Below are 16,105 nucleotides of genomic sequence, written 5' to 3'. Positions count from 1 at the left end.
GCAGTCTACATTTTGAGTACTGCCTGAAATATCCTCTTACGTTGGCAGGATCTAAAAATAGATCAGAAGTTGGAATTTATTAAATATGGAACAGTGTCCTTTTCTGACATTTCTTCCAGAAGTATTGTCATTTAAATATGCTAAAAGTAATACACTTAGTTTAATCAAAACTAACTCATTTTTCCTCCCCTTTCAATAAAAAGGAAATTGGCTTTCATGCTTCTGTGGCTAGAAGAGTTCCAAATGCACATAACCTGGACCATAAAAAGGAAATACAGCAGTAAGTATTTCTTTTTCTCACTAAGGAACATGTATAGATCACCTCTTGTAATTCACCTCCCCCACCTCCCAGTTAATTTAACTTCTCCTGGTGTAAGGCATTTTTAATTTTACGATTTGCCATTTGGTTCAAGTACTTTTATTACTTTCATTAGTTTCAGTTTTTAACTGATACAAGTCTATGCAGTTAAATGTGTAAGAGACACTGAAACTGTCCTGAGGTGCTGGATCTTTCCCAAATATGCTGAAGCTGTGTGTTAGTACAGTGCTAATACCCCAAGCTCTGTGGTGTGAGCACTTTGGTTGGCCTGGGGATTGCAGGGTGTACGACAACCAGGGATTTACAGCTTCTACTTTTCAGGTGGCGGAAATCTTTCTTGTGCAGCCTACTGTTTGGTATCCCTGTCTTAATCCTAATGATTTATATGCTAATACCCGACGGTGAGCACCATGGGTCTATGGTGCTGGAACAGAATATCATTCCTGGATTATCTATTTTAAATCTTCTCTTCTTTGTCCTGTGCACTTTTGTTCAGGTATGTCGAGTACTTCCTAGGTGTTTGCTTTCTATTCCTCTCCCATTTATGTAATCTGATGTGATAAGGGCAGGAGACTGGAAAGGTTTAGTGGATTAGCCCTGCCCTCTTGTCTGTACCATCTATGCAGAATGGGGTGGCACTTTACTGCAGGTTGTCCATTCTGTAATAGCTCACAGCACTTACTCTTGCCTAAGATGCATCAGATAGTTTTCCAAGTGGGGAAAGTAGTGTAAAATGAAGAAACACCTGATCAGCTGCAAACTAATTGGGTAGCTCTACGTAAACCCCTTCAGCTAATATGCCTTGTTTACTTTGCATTGCTGGTGAAAAGGATGATATTTAACTGGCAGAGTTGTTGTGTGGACAAGGAGAGGATGATAGGGGAGTCAGACCACTCCACTGAAGCTACATCAATATAAACTTTGCATGGGACAGCAATGCTTTCCCTTATCTACTACATGTTTGTAATTCTGCTATAGGCAGCATTGTGTACTCCCTGCTTTCACTGCTGTGATCTTAATATGTGTCTGTCCATGCTTACACCAACAGTTTCTCGGTGGGTGGTATTTTTACATACAAGCTTACAAATCGCTGAAGCACAAGATGGCCAACATGGATGTGCTCATTGTACTGGCCACAACGATTGCTTATGTCTATTCGTGTGTGATCCTGATGGTAGCAATAATTGAAAAGGCGGAGAAAAGCCCTGTCACTTTCTTTGACACTCCTCCAATGTTGTTTGTGTTCATTGCCCTTGGGAGATGGCTGGAACACATAGCAAAGGTAACTCATCTTCACACTATTTTGTATTTATGATAAGAGCAGAAAAAAGCTATTCAGAGGAATTTTGAGTCATATGTTTCTGGTGTAGCCTATATTATACAAGGTCGTTTAGTGTTCATTGTGTTAAGTAGACATCAGCATTTGTATATCTCAATATATCTTAAACATTTCTCCCTGTTTCTTAGAGTAAGACCTCAGAAGCTCTTGCTAAACTTATATCTCTTCAAGCCACAGAAGCCACTGTGGTGACTCTTGGACCTGACCACTCTATCATCAGGTATATATTTATGAACCAAAACCCCTTCAGCCTGCCTAGGTGCACAGACTAGTCTTGATGCAGTTAATGTGAAAGCATCTTTATTCTTTTGAACCTGATGGTGTAAGTGATGTGTCTGTTCTACTTGTGCCTTTTGCAGGGAGGAGCAGATAGCTGTTGAACTGGTTCAACGGGGTGACATCGTAAAGGTTGTTCCTGGTGGAAAGTTCCCAGTGGATGGAAAGGTCATTGAAGGCAGTTCTATGGCAGATGAGTCTCTCATTACTGGTAACTTCCTTTACGCTTACGCAAAGAAGTGAAATCTTCTAGAATATTTTCTTGTATGAAAAGAGTGAAGACCCAACCCAAAAGCTGCTGTCTGAATAACCTCCCACCTTAATGAACACTGTGCCTGGCCTTTGTGAACTTGAATCAAAATCTCACATCTGCACACACCCTAAAAAGCTGAACAATTTCAGCTCAGTTTGGTCACTTTTACTAACGTACTGATGGGATGGGTACCATCTAAACATTATTGTCATTATTCCAGAGATCTGCTGGGAGTTTCCCCTGGAATGTGTTTGTAGAGATGGTACCTTCTCAGAAATAACTTCTAAAGGGCGATGGGGAAATATTGCTGAGGTGTTGGGCTGTGTATGCGTGGGCACTGAACAGGGCTTCCGATGCGGGTCTCCCAGTGAGCAAGAAGAGGGAAAGACAACCTCACAACTTGATGCTCAATAAGGGTCATGGGACTTTTTCACAGCTTCTGAAATTTTAATTTCATTTTGTGAATATAAAAAGGATTTGCTGCATTGTGCAGTTCTTATAAATAAGGTAAAGGACATAAAACCTTTACATTGGCATTGTCTTACTTGGTTTAATTATGTATTTACTTTGCTTGGGGAACAGGGACACCCTTAGTTTAAGAGCACCCTAAAAATGGAGAAAATAGAGGTTTTGTAGAGCTGGTATTGGAGAGGCAGCGCAAGAACAGGAGCTTTGCCACAGAGCTGACTTTTCAAGTCTTTGAAAACTGAGGGTGCCAGAAATAAAGACAGATTGCTCAAACTCCCATGGCTATGCAAAGTATCAATTGGATAAATTCTTAGCAGTTCCTTTTGCGATCAGTTTGCTCCTGGCCCTTTTGAGGGATGGCATACTGGAGAGTTAGGACCAAGGAAACAGCATTTGCTTTGAAACTAAACCTAGGAAAAGGTTTACAGAAGTATGACAGCACTTATACATGTCTTCATGTATACAGAGATATACAATATGTGATTTCTCATTGTTATTGCTGAGCATGCTGATTTTGCCAGCATACGATTTCCATGCTAATGAACTATGTTCACCATTATTAGGGGCATCGTCTTATTTATTCTTACCTTTTCTTTCTAGGGGAAGCTATGCCAGTCACTAAAAAGCCTGGGAGCACAGTGATTGCTGGCTCTATAAATGCACATGGCTCAGTTCTTGTTAATGCAACTCATGTTGGTAATGATACCACTCTGGCACAAATCGTGAAATTAGTGGAAGAAGCTCAAATGTCAAAGGTAAGAATAACTGAAAATAAAACCTTATTCACAGATTTTGATTATATAAGAAAAATATTATATATATTTTTACATATTTACTTGATCAACAAACTGTTTTTTCTGGACGTCAAAAAAGAATCAGATGAAGGATATTAGATATTTTAATAAACTCTACCTATTTATGTATTTTGATCATAAACATAAAAATTATTTTTTTTCTTTTTTTTTACAGGCACCCATCCAGCAACTGGCAGATAAGTTTAGTGGATATTTTGTTCCATTTATCATCATCATTTCCACAGTGACATTGATAGTATGGATCACAATTGGTTTTATAAATTTTGATGTTATTCAAAAATATTTTCCTGTAAGTAATTCCATTAAGAGCTGGATTTCGTTGTTAGGATACCCTCCAGTGTAATTAACATACCTTCTGTGTGTAGGGTTTGATGTTGCAGCCTGGCAAATAATTTTGTACAACGTGATGGTTTCTGCACGGAACAGATAATTACACAAATTAAAATCTAACTGCAGGTATAAATATACCTTTACATCTACTCCTTCGTTCTGCATGGCATTGCTACAAACTGAAATTATTGTCAGTCTTTCTGGACTAAAGCTGATCTATACCTGACTTGCAAGGAGCTGAGCCATTCATATATTGCCTTTTTATTTTTGGACATCCTTGTTCCTGATGCCAAATAGTGGGTTTGGCATTAGAAAGAAGATGAGCTTCTGTTATCTTTTGGATGTGTATTTGCTGTGCTTAGCAACTGTAGGGATTTGTTTACTTGGAAACAGGTTCTCCTTTGCTAAGCTATAAAGGAAATGCCAACAAGTTATTTTGTCATCTGAGAGTCTGAGAGCAGTCAAGCATATGTGTGCTTGAGCAGAAAAAAAGGCACCATAAAATGAACAATTCATAACATTGACCTTTCTCTACCATTACAGTAACAATAATAGATTTCTTTCCTATACTGGATATTTCCAGGTAAATGTGTTTTTTGAAATGGCTGTGATTGATTGTACATCTGTGTTATCTTCCATCAACAGTCATACATCTCTTTATTTTTTTTTTTTCCTCTCTTTTTTTTTCCTCTCTTCCCTTTTCTCACAGAATCAGAACAAACACGTTTCGAAAGCTGAGCTAATACTGAGGTTTGCGTTTCAAACCTCAATCACTGTGCTGAGCATCGCATGCCCCTGTTCTTTAGGCTTGGCTACCCCCACAGCTGTGATGGTGGGCACCGGAGTGGCTGCGCAGAACGGCATTCTCATCAAAGGCGGAAAACCCCTGGAAATGGCACACAAGGTTAATAGTTCTTTCTGTACTCTTGTAGCTTACCCAGCTGTTGCTACATGAAATATAATTTTAATTTCCCAGAAAATCCCGCTGGTCCAGAGAACGACTGCAGAATGCAGTGGTTTGTTGTTGTTGGTTGCTGCTCATTAACGTAAAGATGGCAGATCTGACCTTCTTTCTTCAAAGTAGTCACAGCAAAGCATTAAGAGCCAACAGTTCCTGCATTCTTAGGTCAGTGAGGCTGCTAATCAATCTTCTGCGTGACCTCAGGGGTTTCTGACTTTGCACTCTCTTTACCTCTTCTGCAAAAGAGCCCAATAATCCAGTGTTTTCCTTCTTTCCTCAGAGCGCTGTTGTGAAATGCATGTTGTTCATGATGAGTAGTTAAAATGTAGGATGTAAGAGAAAAACAGAATGATGTGAAGTTCTTTTAGTCCATAGAAGAAAGATGGAAGGGAGGCAGAAAAAGCCCTTCAAAGACAGAAAACTGATTAAAAGAGGAGAAGGAGGTTGAAAGAGGAGATTGTTTAACATGTCCACAAACAGTGAAAAGAATATGAGTTTAAATCATGCTATGATAGACTGGATTAGACATAGGCAGAACATTTTAAGTGAAAAGAATGGTTAGAATAAGTTAATCAGACAAGTAATTCTTGTTCTTACTGGAAATTGTAGAGCATCAACCAGAAGTTTTTCCAAGGCTATGCAAAAAAACCAAACCAAACCAAACCCAAAAACAACAAAACCAAACAAAACCACACACAAAAAAATGAATGCTAATTAGTGTCTGGACTTTCCACCTTTTGAATGTGAGGCTACAGTCATGGCTTGGACAATTAGGTGACTTGTTGGATTCTGCAAGATTGGTGGGTTGGAATAGGTAGGAATGGAAATAGCACCTAATTTGTTAAGATTTTTTCATTCTTGTTTTTGTGTCTTGTTTATTTCCAGGATTAGAATTGATTTTAGCTTTGGGTTTCAGTGTATGTGGGGCTGTTTTTTGGTTCATTCCCAATTTGTCAAGACTCACCAGGCTGGCTAACAAGTGACTGCTGAATTTGGTGAATAGCATGAGGTTAGGTTTGGTTTGGCTGTTTTTTCTGCAACTTGCTGGAGTTTCTTGCACTCTTGCCTGTTCTATCACTACATGGCTTCTTGAGTCCTCTTTCCCCAGTGCTGTTGTTAATTGTTTAGAACAGCATTTATAAAAGCCTCCTTGCATCACATACCTTGTGGTAACAGTGATTAAGATGTATGGGGAATGAATAAGAAAGCATAAGGAGACCTACTGTACAGGTAGTTCAAGGCACACGGAAGAATCCCTATTTTTACAGGTTTATTCTGTGGATGTAGTCAACCAATTATTAAAGTCTTGCCTGTATTTATAAGCCTATGAGCATCCCTGTGCTCTCAGGGCTTAGGCAGTAACTCTGGTGTATTTCTTGCAGATCAAGACTGTGATGTTTGATAAAACTGGGACCATCACCTGCGGAGTTCCTAAAGTCATGAGGGTGCTTTTGCTGGGAGACACGGCGGTGCTGCCTCTGAAGAAGGTGCTGGCAGTGGTTGGCACCGCAGAAGCCAGCAGCGAGCATCCTTTAGGAGTGGCAGTCACTAAATATTGCAAAGAGGTACTGAGCCTTCCTATTTCATCTGAGGCCTGAAGGGATTTGTGCAAATGCAGCAGTGTTGTATAAAATACACAAGTCACAGAGGGACAGGCCTGTCTGAAAAGTAACAGGCTGGAAAGTTGGCAGATTTTAAGATCTGGACAATACTAGAAGGCATGTTGTAAGCTTTGCTTTTCTGGTAATGCTGTGGAGTTCTCGAGCAAGATCTTAAGAAGTTTTTCCTGAACTACTGGGAAAATAAGGATTGTGGACTATATGCAGGAGAAATACTTACGTTTAAAATAGAATTGTGAAACAACTGTGCGTGGTGACATTTCGTATGTTACGTGACTGTAGTCACTTCTATTAGTCATTTGCTTATCTGAATAGGTTAGACAAAAAGCTTTAAAACCTGAATATTAAACTGTGATATTTGTGAATTTCACAAATAAATTAATTGATTACTCAAGTTCTTGAAAATTTTGCAAGTCTTCAAAGGTCATTTATTAATATACATTGCATGTGTTCCTCACACATTTCAGGATGAATGAAAAGACAAATAGTAACCAAAATAGGAAGCCTGGTTTAAATAAGTAATTTCTTTCTGCTAAGACAAGTCACTAATTCATTTACAGAAAAAATAATTTGCAAGAATATATAAAACTTAATAGTGATAGATCTTTCAGAGGTAAAATTTGGAAGTTAACATATAAATTTAGAAGGAAAAAGAGAGTATGGGTAATGATTCAGTTGCTTCTCTTGTATTTTACCTTTCCTGTTTTCAAATTTGTCTTAGTTTCCTGACACTTCGGCAATCATCCCGTGTACCAGTTGTTACTGTATCGTGGCTTATAGGAATTGCAATGCTATACTGTTTGCTAATATTCTTACCACCTGTTTTATCATCCCTCTGTTGTAAGAAGGTCTCTGAAAGGTACATGTAATTCCAAATTCCAGAGACAACCCAGAATAACTGTTTATAAATGCATATTTTCTCCATTATTTTTTGGAACTCATAGACAGGGTCCAGGTAATCCCTTTTCTCATCTTGCAGGTACTCGCTGGCTTCTCTATCTCAGCAGAAAGACTCAGTTTCCTTATCCAGCCAGACCATTCCAGGAATTAGATACAGTTTTTCACTGTACTTTTACATAAATATAAAAGGCCTGACCCCCCCCAGATACTTGTCTGTGAGATTAATTAGAAGTTGCATCTTTTTAGAACTTGTATGGCTTATTGTTATAGTATTTCTCTTTAGTCCCGAGTCTTGGCTAAGGTCATGAACCGCCAGTGTAGCTGCTTTGTCCTTGAACTGCCAGGAAAAGTTGTTCTTTATGGTTTGCTGCTGCTAGGACTGAGACCTGGATGTGATCTGTATGACTGCCCCTTTCTAGAAGTCTAAACCACAGCACACCCAGAACATCATTATTTTTAGTTCTGTGTTACCGATACTCCATGCTGCTTTTCCATCCATCATTGTCAAGAAGAGGAATGAGGCCTCTTTTTTGTCAGGAGTTATCTAATATTTGTACCCCACCCGAGCAGCACAGACTGACGATGAGTTACTGTGGCTACATCTGCAGGAGCTTGGCACGCAGAGCCTGGGATTCTGCACCGACTTCCAAGCGGTCCCGGGCTGTGGCATCAGCTGCAAAGTCGGAGGTGTTGAGGCCGCTCTGGGCACGGCCAAGGAGGGTGTCGATAATCTGGACGCGAACAGGAACGGGGACAGCAGTGCCCTTCTGGGAGATAATGCACTGATCACGCTCTCTGAGTCAAATGGTATGTCTGCCCCCGAAGTGATGGCCTGTTGCAGTGTGCAGGCTGATGAATCAACAGTGCTGACCACTGTAAAACAATCTTGTCAGAGTAGGAACAATAGGAAGGTGGATTTATGGCAGTAGGAGGCAAAGAACATGTGGGACAAAGTGCATCTTTACAAATATTGAAGCTCTCTCTTCTCTCTTGGTCTCTTTGAAATTCAGAAATGTAAATAAGAATTTAGATACTACAGTAATGGGTTCAAGCAGCACATGAACAATAAGGCATACCCAGCAATGTCCCTTTTGGATAGAAGAATGGTCCAGCAGAGAGCAAAGTTTGCCAATTAGCATTATCTTCCCTTTTAGAACAGTTGCCTTTAGCATATGTTATCTTACTGCTACTTTTTTATATCCTGCCCTTTAGTTTCATATTAATTTGGATCTTTTGTTTTCTATTTATTTATCTCTCAAGGCACTTTAAAAAAAATCTATTCAGCAGATGCAGAATAAAGCGTGTTATATCTGCAAACCAAATTGCAGTGCCTGATTTTTTTTATTAGATCAATATATTTGTCTTTGTTTCAGGCCCTGTGGAAGCCACTTTGCTCTTTTGTAGTGTAGGAGAGGAAGAAAAAGAATTTAAAGCCTTCCTTAAGAAGCTCATCAGTTCTCTTCAGAAGACTGTGGCTCTCCTGACCTTTTTGAGAAAGCTGTTAAAAGAATTAAATGAAATAAGAAATTTAATCATCAGAGCTGTGCCATTTGTGGATGGTGTTAATGTAGTATTTTCTCACCTGCTTCATATGGCTCTTTTGAAGTTGGACCGAATTCATAATGAGGTGCTCCACATACTGTTTCATTGTTTGTTAGAACAAAACTACTTTTTTCTTGCCAGAAGTAGCCTTTATATTTGAAAAGAAGTCATTAGTTTTGAGAACAAAGCAGCATGGCATTTATGAAATGTGCATACTGCACTTACCCAGGAAAACAATGCCAACTGGAAAAGGCAAATACAGGCAATTACTTCCATTAAGTTCATGATACAGTTCTGTGTATAAACAGGCACAGATTGAGTCTGAAAGGAGAAAAGTTTTATGCGGCTGTCTTCAGGCAGTGCCCGTGCATTTGTGTTTGGTCATGATAGCAGCACTTCAGCAAGGCTAAACCTGTTTGTGTCTTGAGTGTGACCACTGCTGGTCTGGAACACACAGAAAAAAAAATAGGAAAACTCTTCAGAATATCTTTCTATAGAAAATGCAGCCGGACATTGCCATCCTCAAACATCTCTGGCTTGTGTTTGTGATTTTTGAGTTGCTCATTTTTCTTTTTTTTGTCTGTGCACAAAGGTCCATCAGCATCTCACACATACTCCGTGTTGATTGGAAATCGTGAGTGGATGCGACGCAATGGCTTGCATATTGCCAATGATGTAAATGATGCGATGACTGACCATGAAATGAAAGGACAGACTGCCATACTTGTGGCTATAGATGGTAACTGCTGTTCTTAGTGACTTAATAAATATAAATTGAACCTACCATGGAAAGGATAAAAACGAACTCTGGAGCAGTTGATCAGTGGCTTAGTGTCAATATACCACTAATTTTTGAATGCAGAACTGCTTGTGAACTGCAAAGTATCAAGGTGTTCTTAGAAGACTTTAAGCTCAGAACAATGTTTATGATATTTTGTGGGGTAGTTTTTAATTTAAGTATTAACTTCTGAAGCTCCTGCTGTCTAGGACTGTTGTTCAGAAAAGCAGCGCCAGTGCAGTCCATGTCCCATCCTGACCTGACATCACTTAAGGACCACAGGCCAACCTATTGGCATCACTGATTTCAAAACATTTCATGAATAAACATGATGAGTCATTAGATCATTCAAATATTATATAATAGATTAGACTAAATGAGTTTTGCCAGAGGGGTTCTGTTCTGTGCTACACAGGAAGAGATCCCAGACAATACCTTAATATGAGAAACTACTGTAACGGTGACAGATTGCCAGTGCAACTCTGATCTTGAAATGGGACCTCTGGTTCAATTACCGAATAAATATTCTTGGTGCTCCTATAGAGCAATTTTCAGAGACATTTGCATGTCTCATTCTGGGCTCTGTCAGCAGTCTGGCAAAATCCAGTGCTCTTACCATGGAAATAAGAGCCCTGATGTACATCTGGCATTCCTGTCACTGCTAGGGATAGCAAATAGAGATGCAGGGGTGTAAAATCTACTTAATTCCTTACTTCCAAAAGGTAACACGCAGTGGTAAACCAACGAGAGATTTTCATAAGTCATATGATGGAAATGTGGATGCACCTTTGTGTCAATATGTTGGAAGGCAGGTGCAACACTTTAATATGAAAATAATTATGATAGAGATCCAACCCTGAAAGATTAGGGGACATAAAACCAGATACTCTATATGCTTCTTCCTAGAGGATCGGTTTCAACATCTGGCCTGGGCACAAATACCAAAACTTTGTCTGGCCCACTATTGCATTTGTTCACATCATAAAATCTAGAAGTCAGGTATATTTAAAAGCTACCCTTCACTTCTCCACTTCCTCCTGGTCCCTAAATATCAAAGGTGTTTGTTGCTTGGTCTGAAACAGATAAATAAGAAATAATAATGTGTGTTTGTCTAAGAAAGAAACGATAAGTTGGAAAACTCTATAGACAGTTGCTCGGGCTTATGAGTGCCAATATTGCTCAGAATGTGTCATTTCATGAGCTGCCACGGTGTGGTGGAGAGGAAGTCCTGTTCTCTTGCTGCCACTTTGCGTCCCACAGCTCTCTCTAACAGAGGATGTTTCTCTGTGCAGGTGTGTTGTGTGGAATGATCGCAATAGCTGACACTGTCAAGCAGGAGGCAGCCCTTGCTGTGCACACACTGAAAAACATGGGAATAGATGTGGTGCTGATAACGGGGGACAACAGAAAAACTGCAAAAGCCATTGCCACTCAGGTATCTGCTTCTTTGCATCTCAAAAAAGCATACAATGGGGTTCTAAAACTCTGCTTATCCAGTGGATTTGGAGCAGGAACTCAGTGTTTCCTTGGATACCTTAAATGAAGATTAACATTTCCTGAATTGGACGGAAAATCAGGTCAGGTCCTATGGCACAGTAAAGGCCAGTGGCTGCATTAAGATCCCACTGAAGACACACAGTCAGTACTTTTCCAGAGCCCAGAGTTTCTTGCAGGAATTAGTCGGTTGCTGAACTGAAGCCTCCTGCTTCCCTTCACTGAAGGGCAGTCATGTTTGTTAAGTGGTGAAGAAACATTCCTTTAAGGTCTAGTCCTGTTCCCAATAAGAGAAGTGGGAACTTGTCATTATCTTTAAGGGTAACATAGCAATTACAACAAGAATTATTGTTAAGAAGCATAGCAGTCTAGAAGAGGTTTGGTCTATATGAGATTTCCTTGATTTCAAACTATAAATGTTGCTCCAAAGGCAAAGCCAAATTCTCACTCTACCTTGCTACATTTCCATTCTCTCAGTTTTCCGCTTCCCTCTTTGCATCGATCTACTTCAAATCTGCCACCTTGCTTTCCTCAGATATCCCACCACACAGCTAATGCAGCCAGCACCTGGTGCGCACGTTCTCCTATGTTGTGAGGTCTGTTTTCTTTCTCAGTGTGATGCTTTAATCCTTCTCCTGTTTTGATTCACACTTAGTTTTTTGCGTTCAGTTGTGGTCAACTGCTTTCCCACCCCTCCTTTCTTTGTTAAGAGAAGTTAAGAAACAAGTTTCAGTTTATGGTTCCAGACATTCACGTGAAGTTTTCAAACAAGCTCAGTCTGTCCCAACCTCCAGTTTAATTTAATTTTTGGCACTTAGTTCCTTTCCAATGGAAAAATGGTAAGCCGGTCTTCAAAACTTATTAAAAAGTTACTTTTTGAAAGGCTAAAAGAGAGCTTCTGCCTTGTGTGGTGAAAAGCTGATCTCTGCCAGGTGAGACAGCCAAAACAGGGGCATTATCCCAGCCCTCTTTAGTACCCCCACCTGTTTTTCAACTACAGTGCTAAAGCCATTGGCAGCAACTCCATATTAGTTGAGATGTGGATGGGTAGAAGCATTTATCTACCTGCTTTATTTTCATAGTCTCCCTGAGACTTGCACATACTTGTCATTTCTGTGTTTCCCCTGTAACTGATTGTATATGGTTCCTATGTGGCATTTCACGGAAACATTTTTTGGTGCATCAAGCAGCACGATTAGATGAAAACAGTCTGTTTTAACCATCAAACTTTATTGCCAGGGCAGTAGAGCTTCAGAAGCCCTGTGGGGCATTAGGCTAAGAGCAGAGCGTGGTTTGCCAGCATCTCTGCAGTAAAGATGGGGTTTCTGTTATCAATGCCTTTCTTACACTAAAGACATGTTGCTCTTCAGCTTTCTGTGTAGCTTGCAAGTGTTGCCTCCACTGGAATCAGTTTGGTTGATCTTCCTTTGTTTCCCCTTCACCCAGAACAGCAAATGACTCTTCTTTTCAGCACAACGCATGTCACCAACCAGGTTGTGTTTCTTTCTTTATACACAGGTTGGAATCAAAAAAGTCTTTGCCGAGGTTCTTCCTTCTCACAAGGTTGCAAAGGTCCAGGAGCTCCAAAATGGGAGGAGGAAGGTTGCGATGGTTGGTGATGGTGTCAATGATTCCCCTGCGCTAGCCAGGGCCGACGTTGGAATTGCAATTGGAACAGGCACCGATGTTGCCATTGAAGCAGCAGATGTTGTTCTTATCCGAGTGAGCGCTACAGTTCTGACCTGTCCTCTTTTATCACTGATGCGCCCCTTTTTGGTTTGGTATTCTGAAGACTCTATGCAGAAAACTTTCAATGCTCTTCTGTCTTGCAGAATGACTTGCTGGATGTAGTTGCCAGTATTCACTTATCAAAGAGAACAGTTCGAAGAATACGAATAAATCTGATTCTTGCCTTAATTTATAATCTGCTTGGCATACCCATTGCAGCAGGTATGTGACTGCTCATCTTGTCAAAAACAAAAGCTCTGTTGAGCAATGTGGTGACTTTCACAGGATTTCCAGCTCAAGGAACCAAAAATATGTTACTGGAGTATTTAAAACTTGTCAGAAGGAAGACAATTTTTTTTTCATGTTGTAGAAAAAATCTTTGTTCCCCAAATTTTAAACTCTTAGGAATGAATTATTTTATGATGAAATGGAAATCATGCTCTTATTTCACAAAGCAGTACTTGGGGATTGTTCTGTTTATTCAAACTTAGCTCTATTCAGAGTTATCATCCCACTTCTGAGTGCTCCCTCTTTTATTCACACTGAATCACGCATTTTCTCTCCTACTACTTGCATTCTCTCTTCTTCTGTCAGACATCTTCTCATGCTCCAAATTCCTCCTTAAAACTTATTTCAGACATTCCTCTTTATGAGTAACTTCTCCCTCCTTTGCTTGGACTATTGCCTTGTCTTTTCTTGCTTTTGCTTTGTTTCATATGTACAGAATAACTGGAAAGGACAAATAGTCTCAGCTTGTGGCTGCAGTCTTGTAGCCAAATTAATGCAAAGGTCTTCCCTTACAAGGGAAGGGACATATTTAGAAATAAGTGAATAAATATATATTGGTCTAGTTGTGTTTATGGAGGTCTCAGCAAGTCACACTGTAGAACTTCTGATCTGTTTTACGACCCGCAGTAACAGAAATGTCTGTACTTGGACAGGCAGCTCTGGCTTATGTCCGTATGTTTTTTTTCTAGGTGTGTTCATGCCCATTGGCCTCGTGCTTCAGCCTTGGATGGGATCAGCTGCAATGGCAGCTTCTTCTGTGTCTGTCGTGCTGTCTTCCCTGCAGCTGAAATGGCAAGTTGTCTTACACTGTGCAGTTGGGGGACCATAGGCAGCAGTGCCGCGAGACGTTAATTTGGGCTTTGCATACCTAAAAATAGCTGACAGTCCTTCAACTTGGGGTTGTTCTGTCTAATCCTTGGCTCCAAAAGAGACAGATGTCACTATTATGAACACACCTGGACAAAGACTAGACTGAGTATTCTTTAACTAGCAGCTAAAAGTGTGACTGGATACCATCTGAGCACCTGTGTTGGAGATCTAGTTCAATACCAAGTCAGGTAATGATCAGCACTGGTTTTGCTGCGAATATCAAGTGAACAAATAATTCAAAAGATGGTTCTCCATAATGCAGCAGTAGATGGTTTTTAAAAGATTTGTACCTGTTTTAATTTTTGGGTCTATTTAATTTAGCCAGAGAGGAACAGAGAAGCAGTGTATTTATTTTTTTGCACCTTGCTGCAGATAAAGTATCTTGGTCTATTTTTTTTTAAGTGAGTCAATTTCTGAACTGTAACAAGTTTATTCAAATTATTTTATTTTTTTAATGCTACATTTTAGGTGCGCTTTTTGGGTGCAGTTACAGTGGACCTGTTTTAAACAGCAGTTTGATAAAACATCTTACAAAAATTAGACTTCTCAGGATGTCTGAAATAAATCCAAACCTTCAAATATTTCTACTATAGCTGGGGTCTTCTGTATAGTACAGTACAGTGTTGTATAAACTAATATAGGAAATCTGTTGCTGCAACATGATCCTGCAAATGCTCTATGAGACCACAATCTATAATAGAAGTGACATACGTGCTCATGTCTGTTTGCAGAATCAGTCCTACTACTACATTATTTTAATCCTAAAAACTTTCTGCTTGTAGTTATCCAAAGGATGATAAATTTCTATAAAGGAATTCCTTTATTCTCCAATTATTTTGATCTTGTGCTGATTCCATTAAGTACTGGACACCATTGTGCTGAGAGGTTGAGAACCCCCCAAACGTATTTGGCTTCAGACTTATGGAAGCTGTATGACAGTATATTCTGTAGGACAATCATCTTCCTTGAAGCTTCAAATCAGCTGAACAGAACTTCAGATTCCAGAGAACACAATAATGCATATATGTGAAGAAGCCCATTCATACTTCCCATTGCTGGGCTTTTTTTTTGACCTAGAATATATTGAATTAGAAAGTGGGTTTTGGGTCATCAAATCCATTCCCCTGGAATTGTCTACTACAAACCTTTTCATAATTCAGCAAACTCAGTATTTTTCTTAAAGAACCTCATTTGAAGTGTCCCTCCCTTTTGCTACTGAAATGTCTTAACACCATGTGACCAGTACTCTTAGCCATTAACATTGCATCTGAGATGAAGGTAACATTTAGGTTATAGTAAGTTTCTGATCTGTTCTAATGCTGAAGTAATTTCTACACATTGCTTTTTCTCTTTTTCTTCTTAGTTATAAGAAGCCAGACATGGAAAGTTATGAAGCACAAGCTCAAGGCCACATGAAGCCACTTAGTCCTTCCCAAATCAGCATTCACATTGGAATGGATGACAGGAGGAGGGATTCATCCAGACCGGCTCCTTGGGATCAGATTAGCCAAGTGTCTCTCTCTTCCTTGACTTCAGACAAGCTGCCGAGACGTAATGGTTTTGTTGAGGAGGACGGGGACAAGTGGTCATTGCTCATGAATGGAGGAGATGAAGAACAGTACATCTGAAGCACTCTGTTCTTAGGACAGGAGGAAAAATTCCTCCTCACCAGTGATGGGAGGCACTGGCTTATGTCATCAAGTGCTTCAAGGTTGTACATGAAGTCATTGCTTCAGCTCACAAAACATTTGCAACTCAGCTCAATACTGGGTTGTATGGATTGTGGATTTTTTTCAGGTCACCAGTTATTTCTAGTGACAGAAAGAATTTGTGGCTCTGTAATGAACTTGCTCCTTTGCACACAGCCATTAGTGAAATAATGTAAAAATACAATTTTCAGAGTCTAAAAGAGTTTCTCTCTTCTGGACTGTTTGCTGGGCACCAAATTTCCTACTTTTCACTCTTTCTAACTTTATTCTTTCAAGGGCACATGAAGCAAAAGTATTTTCAGAGGTGCCAAATATTGACTTATGTGTTCAAGTGAAAACAGATACAGCACAAGGACCTCTGTGGTTGGAAGTTGTATTTGTACATAAGAATCCTAACTTGTCACATCACTGTAAGA

At 39.7% G+C, this 16,105-nt stretch overlaps 1 protein-coding gene across 1 annotated transcript in view; it reads left to right on the top strand.

The window, feature by feature from the left end:
* Positions 1 to 15,608, top strand: part of ATP7B (ATPase copper transporting beta) — a gene marked incomplete at both ends in the record, with an annotated part of 28,965 nt that extends 13,357 nt beyond the window's left edge. Inside the window, 16 exons of the mRNA XM_080343907.1 lie at positions 204 to 280; positions 641 to 815; positions 1,368 to 1,601; positions 1,787 to 1,878; positions 2,018 to 2,145; positions 3,256 to 3,410; positions 3,625 to 3,759; positions 4,510 to 4,704; positions 6,144 to 6,326; positions 7,889 to 8,087; positions 9,415 to 9,561; positions 10,893 to 11,035; positions 12,613 to 12,816; positions 12,927 to 13,044; positions 13,800 to 13,902; positions 15,344 to 15,608. Of these exons, the coding sequence (XP_080200033.1) occupies positions 204 to 280; positions 641 to 815; positions 1,368 to 1,601; positions 1,787 to 1,878; positions 2,018 to 2,145; positions 3,256 to 3,410; positions 3,625 to 3,759; positions 4,510 to 4,704; positions 6,144 to 6,326; positions 7,889 to 8,087; positions 9,415 to 9,561; positions 10,893 to 11,035; positions 12,613 to 12,816; positions 12,927 to 13,044; positions 13,800 to 13,902; positions 15,344 to 15,608 (2,553 nt within the window). The remainder of the gene's footprint in view (positions 1 to 203; positions 281 to 640; positions 816 to 1,367; positions 1,602 to 1,786; positions 1,879 to 2,017; positions 2,146 to 3,255; positions 3,411 to 3,624; positions 3,760 to 4,509; positions 4,705 to 6,143; positions 6,327 to 7,888; positions 8,088 to 9,414; positions 9,562 to 10,892; positions 11,036 to 12,612; positions 12,817 to 12,926; positions 13,045 to 13,799; positions 13,903 to 15,343) is intronic.
* Positions 15,609 to 16,105: the final 497 nt, after the last annotated feature.

The sequence above is a fragment of the Nesoenas mayeri genome (genome assembly GCF_963082525.1).
Source record: "Nesoenas mayeri genome assembly, chromosome: 1".
Taxonomy (NCBI): domain Eukaryota; kingdom Metazoa; phylum Chordata; class Aves; order Columbiformes; family Columbidae; genus Nesoenas; species Nesoenas mayeri.
The sequence above is the reverse complement of the archived record's forward strand: the minus strand, read 5'-3'. Positions and strand labels throughout refer to the sequence as shown.